The following is a 17827-nucleotide window of genomic DNA, read 5'->3' as shown; positions in this document are numbered from 1 at the left end:
CCATTTGCCACCTCTCAGCCCAGCGCTGCAGCTTATCTATGTCCCTCTGTAACTTGTAACATCCGTCCACACTGTCCACAACTCCACCGACTTTAGTGTCATCTGCAAATTTACTCACCCTTTCTTCTACGCCCTCCTCCAGGTCATTTATAAAAATGACAAACAGCAGTGGCCCCAAAACAGATCCTTGTGGCACACCACTAGTAACTGGACTCCAGTCTGAACATTTCCCATCAACCACATAAACCTCCGTCTTCCTCTTGACAAGTGTTTCGACTGCTTTAGTAAACCACGGTTCCCTCGCTCGACCACTTCCTCCCTGCCTGACAGGTACATACTTATCAAGGACACGCAGTAGCTGTTCCTTGAACAAGCTCCACATTTCCATTGTGCCCATCCCTTGCAGTTTTCCTCTCCATCCGATGCATCCTACGTCTTGCCTCATCGCATCGTAATTGCCTTTCCCCCAGATATAACTCTTGCCCTGCGGTATATACCTATCCCTTTCCATCACTAAAGTAAACGTAATCGAATTGTGGTCACTATCACCAAAGTGCTCACCTACCTCCAAATCTAACACCTGTCCTGGTTCATTACCCGGTACCAAATGCAATATGGCCTCGCCTCTCGTTGGCCTATCCACATTCTGTGTCAGGAAACCCTCCTGCGCACATTGGACAAAAACGGACCCATCTAAAGTACTCGAACTATAGCGTTTCCAGTCAATATTTGGAAAGTTAAAGTCCCCCATAACAACTACCCTGTTGCTTTCGCTCCTATCTAGAATCATCTTTGCAATCCTTTCCTCTACATCTCTGGAACTTTTCGGAGGCCTATAGAAAACCCCTAAAGGGTGACCTCTCCTTTCCTGTTTCTAACCTCAGCCCATAGTACCTCAGTAGACGAGTCCTCATCAAACGTCTTTTCTGCCACCGTAATACTGTCCTTGACTAAAAATGCCACCCCTCCCCCTCTTTTACCACCTTCCCTGAGCTTACTGAAATATCTAAACCCCGGCACCTGCAACAACCATTCCTGTCCCTGCTCTATCCATGTCTCCGAAATGGCCACACCATCGAAGTCCCAGGTACCAACCCATGCCGCAAGTTCACCCACCTTATCCCGGATGTTCCTGGCATTGAAGAAGACACACTTTAAACCACCTTCCCCCCTGCCGGTACACTCCTGCAACTTTGAAACCTTACTCATGACCTCACTACTCTCAACCTCCTATATACTGGAGCTACAATTCAGGTTCCCAAGCCCCTGCTGAACTAATTTAAACCCTCCAGAAGAGCATTAGCAAATTTCCCCCCCAAGGATATTGATACCCCTCTGGTCCAGGTGTAGACCATCCCGTTTGTAGAGGTCCCACCGACCCCAGATTGAGCCCCAATTATCAAGAAATCTGAAACCCTCCCTCCTGCACCACCTTCTCAGCATCTACCTTGTCAGCGCACACCCACCCCCTCAAGAAGCTTTTAATTTATTCTGTTTCTTTTTTCTTCTTATAAATTTAGAGTACCCAATTCATTTATTCCAACTAAGGGGCAATTTAGCGTTGGCCAATCCACCTAGCCTGCACATCTTTGGGCTGTGGGGGCGAAACCCACGCAAACGCGGGGAGAACGTGCAAACTCCACACGGACAGTGACCCAGAGCCGGGATCGAACCTGGGACCTCGGCGCCGTGAGGCAGCAGTGCTAACCCACTGCGCCACCCTGCTGCCCATTTATTCTGTTTCGCGGAATGTGGGTGTAGCTGGGCGAGGTCAGCATTTGTTCCCCATCCCCGATTGCCCTCGAACTGAGAAGGGCTCGCTTGGCCTTTTACAGAGGGCGCAGTTAAAGAGTGGGCCCCATCGGCTGTGGGTCGGGAGTCACGTGTAGGCCAGACTGCGGTAAGGACGGCAGATTTCCCTCACCTACAGGGGACATTGGTGAACCCGATGGGTTTCAACAACAATCGACGGCGGTTCAGTGATGATCATTAGACTGTTGATTCCTGATTTTTATTGAATTCAAATCTCACCACCTGCCGTGGCGGGGGGGGGGGGGGGGGGGGGGGGGGGGGGGGGGCGGAGTCGAACCTGGGTTCCCGGAGTGACAATACTACGGCATCGCTGCCTCTCTGTTCCTGCGTTCCGGTTCCTCTTCCTTGCAACAACGGTCAACAAATTGGCTAGCTGGAAGAAGACAAAGGGTGGTGGTTGATGGGAAGTGTTCAGACTGGAGTCCAGTTACTAGTGGTGTACCACAAGGATCTGTTTTGGGGCCACTGCTGTTTGTCATTTTTATAAATGACCTGGAGGAGGGCGTAGAAGGATGGGTGAGTAAATTTGCAGATGACACTAAAGTCGGTGGAGTTCAGGACAGTGCGGACGGATGTTACAAGTTACAGATGGACATAGATAAGCTGCAGTGCTGGGCTGAGAGGTGGCAAATGGAGTTTAATGCTGAAAAGTGTGAGGTGATTCATTTTGGAAGGAATAACAGGAAGACAGAGTACTGGGCTAATGGTAAGATTCTTGGCAGTGTGGATGAGCAGAGAGATCTCGGTGTCCATGTACATAGATCCCTGAAAGTTGCCACCCAGGTTGACAGGGTTGTTAACAAGGCGTACGGTGTGTTAGCTTTTATTGGTAGAGGGATTGAGTTTTGGAGCCATGAGGTCATGTTGCAGCTGTACAAAACTCTGGTGCGGCCGCATTTGGAGTATTGCGTGCAATTCTGGTCGCCGCATTATAGGAAGGATGTGGAAGCATTGGAAAGGGTGCAGAGGAGATTTACCAGAATGTTGCCTGGTATGGAGGGAAGATCTTATGAGGAAAGGCTGAGGGACTTGAGGCTGTTTTCGTTAGAGAGAAGAAGGTTAATGGGTGACTTAATTGAGGCATACAAGATGATCAGAGGATTGGATAGGGTGGACAGTGAGAGCCTTTTTCCTTGGATGATGATGTTTAGCACGAGGGGACATAGCTTTAAATTGAGGGGAGATAGATATAGGACAGATGTCAGAGGTAGGTTCTTTACTCAGAGAGTAGTAAGGGTGTGGAATGCCCTGCCTGCAACAATAGTGGACTCGCCAACACTAAGGGCATTCAAATGGTCATTGGATAGACATATGGACGATAAGGGAATAGTGTAGATGGGCTTTAGAGTGGTTTCACAGGTTGGTGCAACATCGAGGGCCGAAGGGCCTGTACTGCGCTGCAATGTTCTATGTTCTATGTTCTATTCCATCTGCCCCCTAATTACCCCTTGAACCTGCCTGCTGACATTTTTGCGATCCGTCGACCAGGCCAGCCAGATCCCTCTGCACAGCCGCATTCTGTAGCCTCCCTCCATTCAAATAATAATATTAATGCAGCAAACACGGAACTGATGGCGAGGGTGCCCATGGCAACTGTTGCTGAACCCTTCTCGGAAAGAATTAAGCCCGTTTGATTTCTGAATTATGTATCTCTCTAAGTAAGTGGGCAAAAGCATTTCTAATGCAGTCAAAAGCTTTGTTAAAAGCTTTTTAAAATGTGTTTCTTGTTTTGCAGTTCCTCTTGCAAAAGCTCTGTCATCCGCTCGAGTGTTTTTCACCTCATTGACTTGTAAATTGTATTTCGTAAACGGAACAGACCCCGCCCGGTGGGCAAGTGCTGCATTAGGTTTGAAGAGCGATTGGAGGAGGTCGGGCCCCCCAAATTGGTGATTTGGAAATGCTCAGCCCCTTTCACACAGAGGATAGACGTTCTGCCCAGAGTAACCTGGCTCGGCAACTCCAGGCTGATTGAAGCACTGGGGGCGACGTTTGACTTCGATAAAAAATCGGAGCTTCGTCGATTGTCGTGAAAAAAACCCCATTTGGTTCATCGATCCTTTGAAGAAGGAAATCTGCTGTCTTTACCTGTCCTGGCTCACACGTGGGTCTTGACTGGGGGAGCGCGACCCCTTTAAGGGGGGGGGGGGAGCTGAGCTGTCCATGTGACTGGTCCGGAGCCAATCACGCGCGGGGGAGGGGGTGGGGGCGAATCCCGGCCAGTAGCAGCTGAGGACCGAGGAGCCCAGTTAGAGGGAAATATGGAGCTGGGGGGATAAAACCTCTATACAGTTGCTCTGTGCCAATAACAAACCGACCGTTTGTCTTCGACAATAAACCCGTTTGGTTTATGTTGTGTTATGCTTCTTCATGTAGCATAAGCTGCTTCCTTGATGTACGCTCTGACAAAGGAAGGTTCAGACTTGGAGATAGGTTGAACACATTTATTGAACAGTTAACAATTCTCCTACTTGAGTTCGACTCTCCTGCTAATCTTGCTATAGTAACTCAGTCTAACTAACCAGTCTGCTCTAAGCCACGTGGTGGGTGTGATGCTTCTGATCTGCCCTTGTCCTACTCTCGAAGTGTCGCCTGTGGAAAGAGACAGAGCATGTGTGCCCTGTCCTTATATATGGGTTGTGCAAATGCCCCCTTGTGGTAGTGTCACCTCTGGGTGTCTTGACTGCCCATTGGTCGTGTCCTATTCTATGTGTTCATTAGCTGTTTGTCTGCATGTCATGATGTCTCTGGTGCTCCCTCTAGTGTTTACTTAGTTGTAGTGTATTTACATTAACCCCCTGTGTATATACAGTGATGCATATCCCCACAGTTTACACTGGGAGCCTCTAAACGTGTCCAACCCGAGTCACCAAACCAACCCACAACGACGTGGCTGACTCTTAACCAACTGCCCTTCTGAAATGGCCGAGATTTGGCAGCACGGTAGCATTGTGGATAGCACAGTTGCTTCACAGCTCCAGGGTCCCTGGTTCGATTCCGGCTTGGGTCACTGTCTGTGCGGAGTCTGCACATCCTCCCCGTGTGTGCGTGGGTTTCCTCCGGGTGCTCCGGTTTCCTCCCGCAGTCCAAAGATGTGCAGGTTAGGTGGATTGGCCGTGATAAATTGCCCTTAGTGTCCAAAATTGCCCTTAGTGTTGGGTGGGGTTACTGGGTTATGGGGATAGGGTGGAGGTGTTGACCTTGGGCAGGGTGCTCTTTCCAAGAGCCGGTGCAGACTCGATGGGCCGAATGGCCTCCTTCTGCACTGTAAATTCTATGAAAATTCTATGATAGTCACTCAGTTCAAGGGCAATTAGGGAAGGGCCACAAATGGGCAAAAGTGAAATTGTCCATTCTGGCAGGACGAATAAAAAGGAAGCTTAATTTCTGAAGGGTGAGGGATTGCAGAGGGATCTGGGTGTCGGAGTGCGGTCGCACGGTGGTTAGCACTGTTGCTTCACGGCGCCAGGGACCCGCGTTCGATTCCCGGCTTGGGTCACCGTCTGTGCGGAGTCTGCACGTTCTCCCCGTAGCTTGAGCCACTCCTCATCAAACATGGCTGACCCGCCCTTAGCACCTGCCATTGGCTTGTGTTGGCAAGACTGCGCAGGGTGATCGTCACTCTGTTTTGGGAGCGTTACGAACGCACCTTCCTCGGCCATCAAAAGTCATCGAGGTCGACAGCACAGAAAAGACACGTTTTCAGTGCAGAAGGAGGCCATTCGGCCCACCGAGTCTGCACCAGCCCTCTCAAAGAGCACCCTGCCTCGGCCTAGTCCCAGGGCCTATCCCCATAACTCCACCAAAGGGACAATTTATCGCGGCCAATCCACCCTAATCCGCACATCTTTGGACTGGGGGAGGAAACCGGAGCACCCGGAGGAAACCCACGCGCACACGGGGGGAGAACGTGCAGACTCCGCACAGACAGTGACCCAAGGTCGGAATCGAACCCAGGTCTCTGGCGCTGTGGGACAGCAGTGCTAACCCACTGTACCACCGCGCCACCCCTTTCACGCAGCGAGTTCCAGACTCCCACCCCTCCCCTCTGGGTGAAAAGGTTTTTCCTCACATCGCCGCCTGCCCCTCACCTTAAATCTGTGCCCCCTGGTCACTGATCCCTCCACCAAGGGGAAAGTTTCTTCCTGTCTACTCTCTCTAAGCCCCTCATAATTTTATACATCTCAATCATGTCCCCCCTCAGTCTCCTCTGCTCCAAGGAAAACAACCCCAGTCTATCCAATCTCTATTCGTAGCTAAAACTCTCCCAGGCAACATCCTGGTAAATCTCCTCTGCACCCTTTCCAGTGTGATCACATCCCTCCTATAATGTGGATTCCAGAACTGCTCACAATACTCTAGCTGAATCATAGAATTTACAGTGCAGAAGGAGGCCATTCGGCCCTTCGAGTCTGTACCGGCTCTTGGAAAGAGCACCCTACCCAAGCCCACACCTCCACCCTATCCCCATAACCCAGTAACCCCACTCAACCAACACTAAGGGCAATATTTGGACACTAAGGGCAATTTATCGTGGCCAATCCACCTAACCCGCACATCTTTGGAGTGTGGGAGGAAACCGGAGCACCCGGAGGAAACCCACGCAGACACTGGGAGAACGTGCAGACTCCGCACAGGCAGTGACCCAGCCGGGAATCGAACCTGGGACCCTGGCGCTGTGAAGCAATTGCGCTAACCACTGTGCCACCGTGCTGCCCCAAGCTGTGGCCTTGCTAACGTTTATACAGTTCCAGCATAACCTCCCTGCTCTTAAACTCTCTGCCTCAGCTAATAAAGGCAAGTATACCATATACCTTCTTAACCACTGTATCCACCCACCCTGCTACCTTAAGGGACTGGTGTAGATGTCCTTGAGTGGAACTTGAACGCAGAGTTTCTGGCTCAGAGGGAGGTACGATACCCATTTTGCCACAAGACCACCTCCACTCTTGGGTGCCTCAATATAATTTCAACATTCCTGGTACATTCCATGTCAGGCATACAGCCCGAGGGTTACCGACTCCTCGGCACATTAGCGACACTCGAGAGGCATCTGGATGGGTACATGAATCGGGAGGAAATAGAACATAGAACATTACAGCGCAGTACAGGCCCTTCGGCCCTCAATGTTGCGCCGACCTGTGAAACCACTCTAAAGCCCATCTACACTATTCCCTTATCGTCCATATGTCTATCCAATGACCATTTGAATGCCCTTAGTGTTGGTGAGTCCACTACTGTTGCAGGCAGGGCATTCCACGCTTACGACTCTCTGAGTAAAGAACCTACCTCTGACATCTGTCCGATATCTATCTCCCCTCAATTTCAAGCTATGTCCCCTCGTGCTAGACATCACCATCCGAGGAAAAAGGCTCTCACTGTCCACCCTATCCAATCCTTTGATCATCTTGTATGCCTCAATTAAGTTGCCTCTTAACCTTCTTCTCTCTAACGAAAACAGCCTCAAGTCCCTCAGCCTTTCCTCATAAGATCCTCCCTCCATACCAGGCAACGTTCTGGTGAATCTCCTCTGCACCCTTTCCAGTGCTTCCACATCCTTCCTATAATGCGGCGACCAGAATTGCACGCAATACTCCAAATGTGGTGAGGGCAGGTTTTGTTTTTAGTTGGGGCAGCATGATCAGCGCAGGCTTGGAGGGCCGAAGGGCCTGTTCTTATGCTGTACTTTTCTTTGTCCATTGTAGAAATCATGGACAGTTCCGAGATGCAGAAGGAGGCCGTTTGGCCCATCAGGTTCATGGCGAACTACCCCACCTTCCTCACCAGCCTTGTAATTCATGGCTTTCCTTGGCGCCCCTGGCCCCGTAACTCTGCCGAACCGTTGAACTCTAAGGGGAAATTTAACACGGCCAATCCACCTAACTTGCACATCTTTGGACTGTGGGAGGAGCACCCGGAGGAAACCCACGCAGGCGCGGGGAGAAAGTGCAAACTCCGTACTCGGGTCAGAATCGAACCTGGGACCCTGGCGTTGTGAGGCAACAGTGCAAACCCACTGTGCCACCGCGCCAGCTGGTAATAGGATGAGATTTATACTGTTCTGGGGGGGGGGGGGGGGCAATGGGGCTGGATAGACGGCCAACAATAGGTGGACATTGACAAAGATGTCATGGACAAAAAGATAAAGGGGGTGTGAATGGCTGTGATAATCATAGATTATCATAGAATTTACAGTGCAGAAGGAGGCCATTCGGCCCATCGTGTCTGCACCGGCTCTTGGAAAGAGCACCCTACCCAAGGTCAACACCTCCACCCTATCCCCATAACCCCATAACCCAGTAGCCCCACCCAACACAAAGGGCAATTTTGGACACGAAGGGCAATTTATCATGGCCAATCCACCTAACCTGCACATCTTTGGACTGTGGGAGGAAACCGGAGCACCCGGAGGAAACCCACGCACACACGGGGAGGATGTGCTGACTCCGCACAGACAGTGACCCAAGCCGGGAATCGAACCTGGGACCTTGGAGCTGTGAAGCAATTGTGCTAACCACTGTGCTACCGTGCTGCCATATGACTGTGGGTGCCAGATGACGAGATCAAAATATGTTAATGGCGGAACAGAGCAGTGTGTCAAAGGACAACTTGGAATAGGGAATAGATGGCCCGAGTGGGGTGGGGTGGACTGGGGGTAGGGGAGGCAATGGTGAGGGAAAGATCGATCGAAGGGAGAAATGAAAATGAATCGATAGCAATAAAAATGGAGGTGAAGGCCTCACCAACTGATCCAATCTTTCCTCGTGATTATAGTTCTGACAATACCCTCGTGCGCCTCCTCTGCAACGGAGTCACCTCTTCCCTGCAATGTGGTGATCAGGACCGAACCCAGCTCTCAAAACCGTGGCCCGACCATTGTCTTTTATTTTCACGTGTTCGCTTCCGGGATGTGGGCGACACTGCACATTTGTCGGCCCGTCCCTAATTGCCCTTGAATTGGGGGTTGGGGGGGGGGGCGGTGGTCTGGAATCACATGTAGGCCAGACCGGGATAAGGAGGACAGATACCTTCCCCAAAGGGGGCATCATGACGACCGGTGACAGTTGCCACGGTCACCATTACCAAATCTATTCCACATTCTATTAATCGAATCGCAATTCCACCATCTGGTTGGATTTGGACCCGTGTCCCCAGAGCATTAACCTGGGGCCTCTGGATTACGAGTGACATTACTACAAGGCCACTCTCTTCCTCTGTCCCCACAGCCATTCTTCAATAGAACAGGGGAGCTCTGGTCAAGAATAGGAACGGGAAATTCTGGATAAACTCAGAGCGTCTGGCCGCATCTGTGGAGAGTTAACGTTTCAGGTCTAAATGATCATTCCAGAGATTCTTCCTGGTCCAGTTTCATCCCTCAATCCGCCATGCCAAGGTTGCTGGTTTATCTCATTGCTATTGTTTTGGGATCTTGCTCTGTATGTTTCAGTCAAGTGTTGCCTCATCGGTAAAGTGCTTTGGCAGGCCCTGAGATTGGTGAAGAATAATTACAAGCCTTTCCGTGCTGCCATTTTCCTACGAAGAATATATTAATTCCACTGATGCCTGTCCATCATGATGACATCCTGGTCACAGTTCTAATAATTATCTTTACTATCACAAGTAGGCTTACATTAACGCTGCAATGAAGTGAAACACTCCGGAGTCTGTTTATAGAGTTTATAGAGTTTACAGTGCAGAAGGAGGCCATTCGGCCCATCGAGTCTGCACCGGCCCTTGGAAAGAGCATCCTTACCCAAGCCGACAGCTCCGCCCTATCCCTGTAACCCAGTAAGCCCACCCAACCTTTTCGGGCACTCAGGGCAATTTAGCACGGCCAACTCAGGTACACGGAGGGAGAACTCAGAATGTCCAATCCACCTAACGAGCACGTCTTTCGGGACGTGTGGGAGGGAAACCGGAGCACCCGGAGGAAACCCACGCAGACACAGGGGAGAACGCGCAGGCTCCGCACAGACAGCGACCCGAGCCGGGAATCGAACCCGGGCGCTGTGAAGCAGCCGCGCTAACCACTGTGCTACCGTGCCGCCCAAGGGTGGGAGTTTGCACATATTCTTATCAGATCTTCTGGTGGGTAGCACCCTTGCTTCTGGGCTCGAAGCTCTGAGTTCAAGTTCCATTTCGGGACTTGGCGGCCACAGAAAGCACATTCGTGACACGACCCAACAAGTTGATTATGATTCCCTCATTCGAGTTGACGATCAGCCTATAATTCCTTCCAGGATTCCTGATGGAGGCGAGTGAGAACTGGCAGCCATTTATTTTCTCATTTACAGTGGGGAGGCGGTGGCATAGTGGATTAGTAAGCCAGAGACCCAGGTTCGATTCCTGCCACGGCAGATGGTGAAATTTGAATTCGATAAAAACCCAGAATTAAAAGTCCAATGACGACCATTGGCGATTGCCATAAAAACTAAAGTCCTTTGGGGAAGGAAATCTGCTGTTCTTACCTGGCCTGGCCTACATGTGACCCACAGCAATGCGGTTGACACTTAGCTGCCCCCTCAATGGCAATTAGGGATGGGCAATGAATGCGGGCACAGCCCGCCGCGTCCCGTGAACTTTATTTCCCACCCAAACTGCTCTCGAGAAGGCCAACCTGTAATGGTAATGGCCGAAAACACTGCAGTACCTACCGAGCAGAATCATACCACATTCCTGGACCAAACCATGGCGGCCAACACCCTCTTTGGGCATGGAAGCTGGCGGAAGAGGAAGAACATGAGAAGCAGAGGGCCATTTGGCCCCTCGAGTCTGCTCCAAGATCAAAGCCGATTTCGTAACCTCAGGTCCACCGCCCTACCTCGCTGGACGGACATTCGATTTAGGAGCAGGAGTAGGCCACTCGGCTACTGCTCTGCCGTTCAATTGGCTGGTCGGACTGTTCGCCCCCGCCTATTCCTGCTGACCCTTGAGTATACTCGATGACTGTGCGTGCATAGCCCTGGCTGCTCCTTATATTTTAATGAGGCCACCTCACATTCCCCTAAGCTCTAATACAGACGTAGGGGGCCAATTCTCATTCCGGGACAATCCCCTGATCTCCGAAATCAAGCCAGTGAACCTTTGTTGCTTTCCCGCCAGGGCAGGTAAAACATTCCTCGGGTAAGGAGGCGAGAACCGTACACAATATTCCAAATATGGTCTCCCCAAGGTCTTGTATCCTATACTTCAATCCCTTTGTAATAAGGGCGAATAATATCGCTTGAGAATCTCTGTCCCCAAAACTCTATCAATCTCAGTCCGGAATATACCCAATGTGCGGAATTCTTTGGCCGCTGTGATTCCCTGTTTCCGCCGGGAAATCCCATTGACACGCGGCAGGGGTAGGGAATTCCCCTAAAGAGCAGCGGGCCGTCGAGGAACACACGGCTGGGGGATGGGAGAATTCCGTCCTCAAACGTCGGAACATCCAGAGGCATCTGGGGCAGGGGATGGCAGAACTCCAGACCCCTAATTCTGATAAACCCGGACAACGCACTGGCTCGCCCTCAACTGGGGGCACTGCGTCCGGTTTTGGGCGCCAAACTTTGGGAAGGGTCTGAAGGCGTTGGAGAGGGCGCAGAAAGAAATTCAGGGGGATTGGTTCCGGGGATGAGGAATTTCAGTTTGGTGTGGATAAGTTGGGATTGTTCTCCTCGGAGGAGAGGAGGCTGAGAGGAGATTTGATTGAGGGTGAAAACCGTTCCCATTGATGGAAGGATTGAGAACGAGAGGGACACAGAATGAAGGGGATTGGCTAAAGGAGCGAAGGAGACTGGAGGGGAAACCGTTTCGCCCGGTAGAGGGTTAGGATCGGGAATGCGCTGCCCGAGAGCGCGTGGAGGCAGATTCAATCGGGTCTTTTTCAGAGGGAATTGGCACGGTAAGCACAGTGGTTAGCACAGCTGCTTCACGGCACCAGGGTCCCGGGTTCGATTCCCGGCTTGGGCCACCGTCTGTGCGGAGTCCGCACGTCCTCCCCCGTGTGTGCGTGGGTTTCCTCCGGGTGCTCCGGTTTCCTCCCGCAGTCCAAAGACGGGCAGGTTAGGTGGAATTGCCCATAGTGTCCAAAAAAGGTTAGATGGGGTTACTGGGATAGGGTGGAGGCGTGGGCTTAAGTAGAGTACTGTTTCCCAGGGCCGGTGCAGACTCGATGGGCTGAATGGCCTCCTTCTTCACTGTAAATTCTATGATTATTTGAAAAGGGAGAATGTGCTGGGTTATGGGGAGGGGCAGTGGCACCCGGCGCATTGTCCCTTTACCGAGCTGGCACAGGTATGAGGGGCTGAATAGCCTCATTGAATGAAGACATTTCTCCTCCTCCTCCTCAGTCCTTATCACCTTACCCATTGTGCTTCTCTAGGGAAACAACGGTGCGGAGCCTCTGTGTCCCGGCCTTCCCGCAGCCCTCCGACGTCTTCTGGAAGTACTTAGACCTGGCCACTTTCAGCCTCCTGTACGCCCTGCCGTTGCTGGTGATCACCGTTGCCTACACGGCGGTGGCCAAGAAGCTCTGGCTGAGGAATGCCATCGGGGACGTCACCGTGGAGCAGTACACCGCCCAGCGACAGAAGAAGAAGAAAACGATGAAGATGATGATGGCGGTGGTGGTGGCCTTTGCCGTGTGCTGGTCCCCCCTCAACTGCTACGTGGTCCTCATCTCCAGCCAGCTGGTCGAGAGCAGCCACGCCCTCTACTTCGCATTCCACTGGCTGGCCACCAGCAGCACTTGCTACAACCCCTTCATCTACTGCTGGCTGAACGACAGGTTCCGCACCGAGCTGAAGTCTCTCCTCGGGCGGTGCTGGAGGCCGGAGGGAAAGATAGCGCCCCCTGTGCCCGGCAGAGCCATTCAGAGGGCTTGGCAAGAGGACAGCAGGCACACCCCCCGCCCAGCCAAGGGAGCGAAAAAGGCTAAATTACCTGGGCTGGAAGAGGCGGATGTAAGTGCACGTTTAAGATGCAAGTAGTCATTGAAAATATTCATTTACGGGATGTGGGGGTCGCTGATTGGGCCTGCATTTATTGCCCATCCCTAAAACACAATGTCAGACTAAAGGGACGATCTTTTAAAACAGAGACGAGGAGGAATTTCTTCAGCCAGGGGGGCGGTGTATCTGTGGAACTCTTTGCCGCAGAAGGCTGTGTCTTTAAGACAGAGATAGAGAGGTTCTTGATCAATGAGGGGATCAGGGAGAATGGGTTGAAAGGAATATCAGCCATGCTTCAGCAGACTCTGCTTCTCTGTCTTATGGGCTGATGGTCTTATAAAAGCCCTCCATTTCAGAGCAGCATTTGAGAGTCAAACCACATTGGCTGTGGGGTCTGGAGTCACGTGTAGGCCAGGCCGGGTAAGGACGGCAGATTTCCTTCCCTCAACAACATTAGTGAACCAGATGGGTTCTTGCGACAATTGGGTCGTCGCTTTCATGGTCGTCGTTTGACTTTTCATTCCAGGTTCCACCATCTGCGGTGGCGGGATTCGAACCAGGGTCCTCGGAGTATTAAAAGATCGAGGCCGAACCGCAGAGGATGCTGCAATCTGAAGCGAAACGTTCGCCCCCTCCTCTCTCCACGGATGCTGGCAGACCTGCTGGGACTGTCCAGCATTTTCTGTTTTCGTTCCCCCACAGCAGTAAAGCTAAAGATCCCTTAGTGTCACGAGTAGGCTTACATTAACGCGGCAATGAAGTTACTGTGGAAACCCCCGAGTCGCCACACTCTGGCACCTGTTCGGGTACACGGAGGGAGAATTCAGAATTCTCAGCTGGTACGGGAATTGAACCCGCGCTGCTGGCCTTGTTCTGCATCGCAAACCAGCTGTCTGGCCCACTGAGCTAAACCGACTCCTCCAGCACCCTGGGATCTCTGGATTACTAGTCCAGTGCCAATACCACCACTGCCCCCCTCCCTAATAACACCAGGTTAAAGTCCAACAGGTTTGTTTTGAATCACTAGTTTTCGGAGCACTGCTCCTTCCTCAGGTGAATGAAGAGGTGGGTTCCAGAAATATATATAGAGACAAAGTCAAAGATGCAAGAAGATACTTTGAATGTGAGCATTTGCAGGTAATTAAGTCTTTACAGATCCAGAGAGAGGGATAATCACAGGTTAAAGAGGTGTGAATTGTCTCAAGCCAGGACAGTTGAACGGACATCGCGCGACAATCGCCAGGCAGGAATGTTCCCTTCCAGTCGGGGAACACTTCAGCAGTCAGGGGCATTCAGCCTCTGATCTCCGGGTAAGCGTTCTCCAAGGCGGCCTTCAGGACCCGCGACAACGCAGAATCGCCGAGCAGAAACTTATAGCCAAGTTCCGCACACATGAGTGCGGCCTCAACCGGGACCTGGGATTCATGTCGCATTACATTCATCCCCACCATCTGGCCTGGGCTTGCGAAATCCTACCAAGTGTCCTGGTTTGAGACTATTCCCATCTCTTTAACTTGGGATTATTCCTCTCCAGTTGCTCCGTTTGGACCTGTAGACTTAATTACCTGCAAAGACTTGCATTCAAAGTATCGTATTGCATCTTTGACTTTGTATATATATATATTTCTGGAACCCACCTCCTCATTCACCTGAGGAAGGAGCAGCGCTCCGAAAGCTAGTGATCTGAAACAAACCTGTTGGACTTTAACCTGGTGTTGTAAGACTTCTTACTGTGCCCCTCCCTAATGTACATGTTTAACAGACTGGTTCGGTGTGTTTTGCATGTTGGAAACAGTTGAGAAGGAGATTTCAGGGATTCACACCACAGCTCCAGCTACTGGCCAGAACCTGTAACTGCACTGTTACAAGCAACTGTTTACATGCAAAGGGCACGACTTAACGGGCCGACCTGGCGTCGCGACAAGGCTGTCCAATCCCCCGAGAGGCCTCTCAGGAGGTGCGAGACGTCCCGTCAGCTTCGACCGAGCGTTGTGATCTGGATCTGGCCCGCTTTGGGCGGGATCTAGACCAGCGAGCCATTGGAGAGGGTGCCACATTGTCCGAGGTGCCTCCCTTCAGGTGACATGTTAAACCAGGACCTTTTGTTTGGATGTTGTAGAGGCTGGAACGGGGAGACTGGTAAAGAGCCGCGGTGAAGTCAGGCGGGCGCGACTGACTTCCAAACTGACCTGATTATTTTTCTCTCACAGGCAAATACCGCAAACGCTCGCAACCTGTGATGACCACGGACAAGTTCTACAGCAAAAAATACATTGGCAACTCCCAGAAATAAAACCCCGAGCTCTGGTAAGTCCACCTCAAACCTCTGGGCGATTTGGAAAGCAACGATCCCCACGAGCCTTATCCATGGCTTATTCCAGGACCAGATATGAGGCAACGTCTTGGTGTTTGAGAAATCCTTCGTCTCCAGCCACCAATCTCACTCCGCCGTCGTCCTTGTTTTTATTTGTCGCTACTTTGCTCACTGCCATTTCCGGGGAGGCAGTGGTATCGTGGTATCGTCACTGGGATAATAATCCAGATGCCCAGAGCAGCGCTCTGTAGACCTGGGCTCGAATCCCATCAGGGCAGAGGGTGGAATTTGAATTCAATGGATAAAATCTGGAATTGAAAAGCGAGTCTCGGCAATGGCGACCACAGCAGCTACCATGGATTTCCTTGCAACGACCCGTCTCACTCATGTCTTTTTATGGGAGGAAATCTGGCCTCGGAGCCCGGTTTATGGGGGTCCAGGGTTCAAGCCTTTATGATGCCATCAGCTAAGACCATAAGACCTGGGAACAGAAGTAGTCCACCCGGCCCATCGAGCCTCTATTTACTCAGTGTTGACTGTGCATGAAAAACCCAAGAAATGGTCGCAATGTACGCTGATTTGTTCCGGGAGAGCACCAGAAAGGGCGATGCTTCTCCCATTTGCAAAATTCCTGATCTGACCCACGCGTGACTCCAGATCCACGGTAACGTGGTTGACTCTTAACAGCCCCTCTGAAAAGGCCGAGTGAGCCTCTCTCTCGGGACCACAGAATCCCTACAGAGCAGAAGGAGGACATTGGGCCCATCGGGTCTGCACCGACCCTCTGAAAGAGCACCCCGCCCAGGCCCACTCCCCGCAACCTCACCTAACCTGCACATCTTTGGACTCTGAGGGGCAATTTATCACGGCCAATCCGCCTAACCTGCACATCTTTGGACTGTGGGAGGAAACCGGAGCTCCCGGAGAAAACCCACGTGGACACGTGCAAACTCCACACACACAGCCACCCAAGGCGGGAATGGAACCCCGGTCCCTGGCGCTGTGAGGCAGCAGTGCTAACCACTGTGCCACCACAATCATATCTTGCACCAAACCACGACAGGGACCTGAGACCAGCTGGCCCTGCAGCCATTAAAGAAGATGGCTCACCCACCCCCACCACCACTTTCTCAAGGTGGCAATAAATGCTGGCCTTGCCCAAATCCTAGCGAAGAACGAAAATTGAAAGCTGGGGCTAGAGGAGGTGCGAATGGCGGTCATCGCCAGCGTCTGAGAAAACGGGAGCGGTGGGTTATCAGCCCAAAGTGTTGAACCCTGGCATAGCGATGTAGAACAAAGAACAAAGAACAAGACAGCACAGGAACAGGCCCTTCGGCCCTCCGAGCCTGTGCCGGTCATGATACTAACCTTGGCCAAAATCCTCACCCCTTCCTTGTGCCGTATCCCTCTATACCCGTCCTATCCATGTGTCAAGATGCCTTTTGAACGCAGTTAATGTATCTGCTTCCACAACCTCCCCTGGCAGCACGTTCCAGACACTCACCACCCTCTGCGTAAAAATCCTGCCTCGCACATCTCCTCGAAACTTCGCCCCACGGACCTTAAACCTACGCCCCCCTGGTGACTGACCCCTCCACCCTGGGAAAGAACCTGCCCATCCACTCTATCCATGCCCCACATAATCTTGTAGACCTCTATCAGGTCGCCCCTCAACCTCCGTCTTTCTAATGAAAACAGTCCAAGTCTATTCAGCCTCTCCACACAGCTAACACCCTCCAGACCAGGCAACATCCTGGTAAACCTCCTCTGCACCCTCTCCAAAGCCTCCACATCCTCCTGGTAGTGTGACGACCAGAATTGTGTGCAATATTCTAAGTGCGGCCTTACCAAGGTTCTATACAACTGCAGCCTGACTTGCCAGTTTTTATACTCGATGCCCCGTCCAATGAAGGCAAACATTCCGTATGCTTTCTTGACTACCTTGTCCACTTGTGTTGCCACCTTCAAAGATCTGTGGACCCGCACGCCCAGATCTCTCTCACTTTCTATATTCCTAAGAGTTTTGTCATTTACGGTATATTTCTCCTCTATGTTAGACCCACCAAAATGCATCACCTCACATTTGTCCGGATTAAACTGCATTTGCCATATCTCTGCCCAAGTCTCCAACCTATCTATGTCCTGCTGTATCTTCTGAAAATCCTCAACACTATCTGCCCCTCCACCAACCTTGGTGTCATCCGCGAGCTGATTAATCAGACCAGCTACATTTTCCTCCAAATTGTTTATGTACTGTGGTAATACCAGGTATTGCGGTACCAGAGAGAGGAATAACCATTGGCTAGACCGCGGGGTCTACCATTGGGCAATGTACATAGCCCCGCCCTGAGAGGCGGGGTATAACAACCAATGCCATCCCAGCAGCCTTCACTTCTGTAACTTTGCTGCTGGGTACAGTTCTATCTGATTAAAGCTGAATCGATATGACTCCACGTGGACTCAAGCGTATTGATTGTGTATCAATTTAATCAGATAAGTACTTCTGAAGGATGGATCTCCGCATCAAGCCGCCGTGCCTTCAGCTCAGCCCGCACGCAGAAAATTCTACCGAGATTTTGAAGCATTGGCTGGCATGCTTCCAGAGCTACCTCGATACAGCTGCCGACACCCCCACGGAAAGGCAGAAAGTGCACCTCCTACGCTCGCGGGTCAGCCCGGCGATCTACCCCCTGATCGAAGGGGTGGCGAACTGTGATGAAGCCATGGAACTGCTGGAAGGACACTACATTCGTCCACTTAATCAGATCTACGC

At 51.6% G+C, this 17827-nt stretch overlaps 1 protein-coding gene across 1 annotated transcript in view; it reads left to right on the top strand.

Annotated features, from left to right (window-relative positions):
• LOC140404718 (G-protein coupled receptor 83-like) overlaps window positions 1-17508 on the top strand; it is a 110522-nt gene extending 93014 nt beyond the window's left edge. Inside the window, exons 4-5 of the mRNA XM_072493398.1 lie at window positions 12173-12752; window positions 14951-17508. Coding sequence (XP_072349499.1) covers window positions 12173-12752; window positions 14951-14980 — 610 coding nt within the window. The 3' untranslated portion in view covers window positions 14981-17508. The remainder of the gene's footprint in view (window positions 1-12172; window positions 12753-14950) is intronic.
• Window positions 17509-17827: the final 319 nt, after the last annotated feature.

This window comes from Scyliorhinus torazame, chromosome 31, assembly GCF_047496885.1.
Source record: "Scyliorhinus torazame isolate Kashiwa2021f chromosome 31, sScyTor2.1, whole genome shotgun sequence".
In the NCBI taxonomy this organism is placed as follows: domain Eukaryota; kingdom Metazoa; phylum Chordata; class Chondrichthyes; order Carcharhiniformes; family Scyliorhinidae; genus Scyliorhinus; species Scyliorhinus torazame.
Note: the sequence above shows the minus strand (reverse complement) of the source record. Positions and strands in the feature narration are given on the sequence as shown.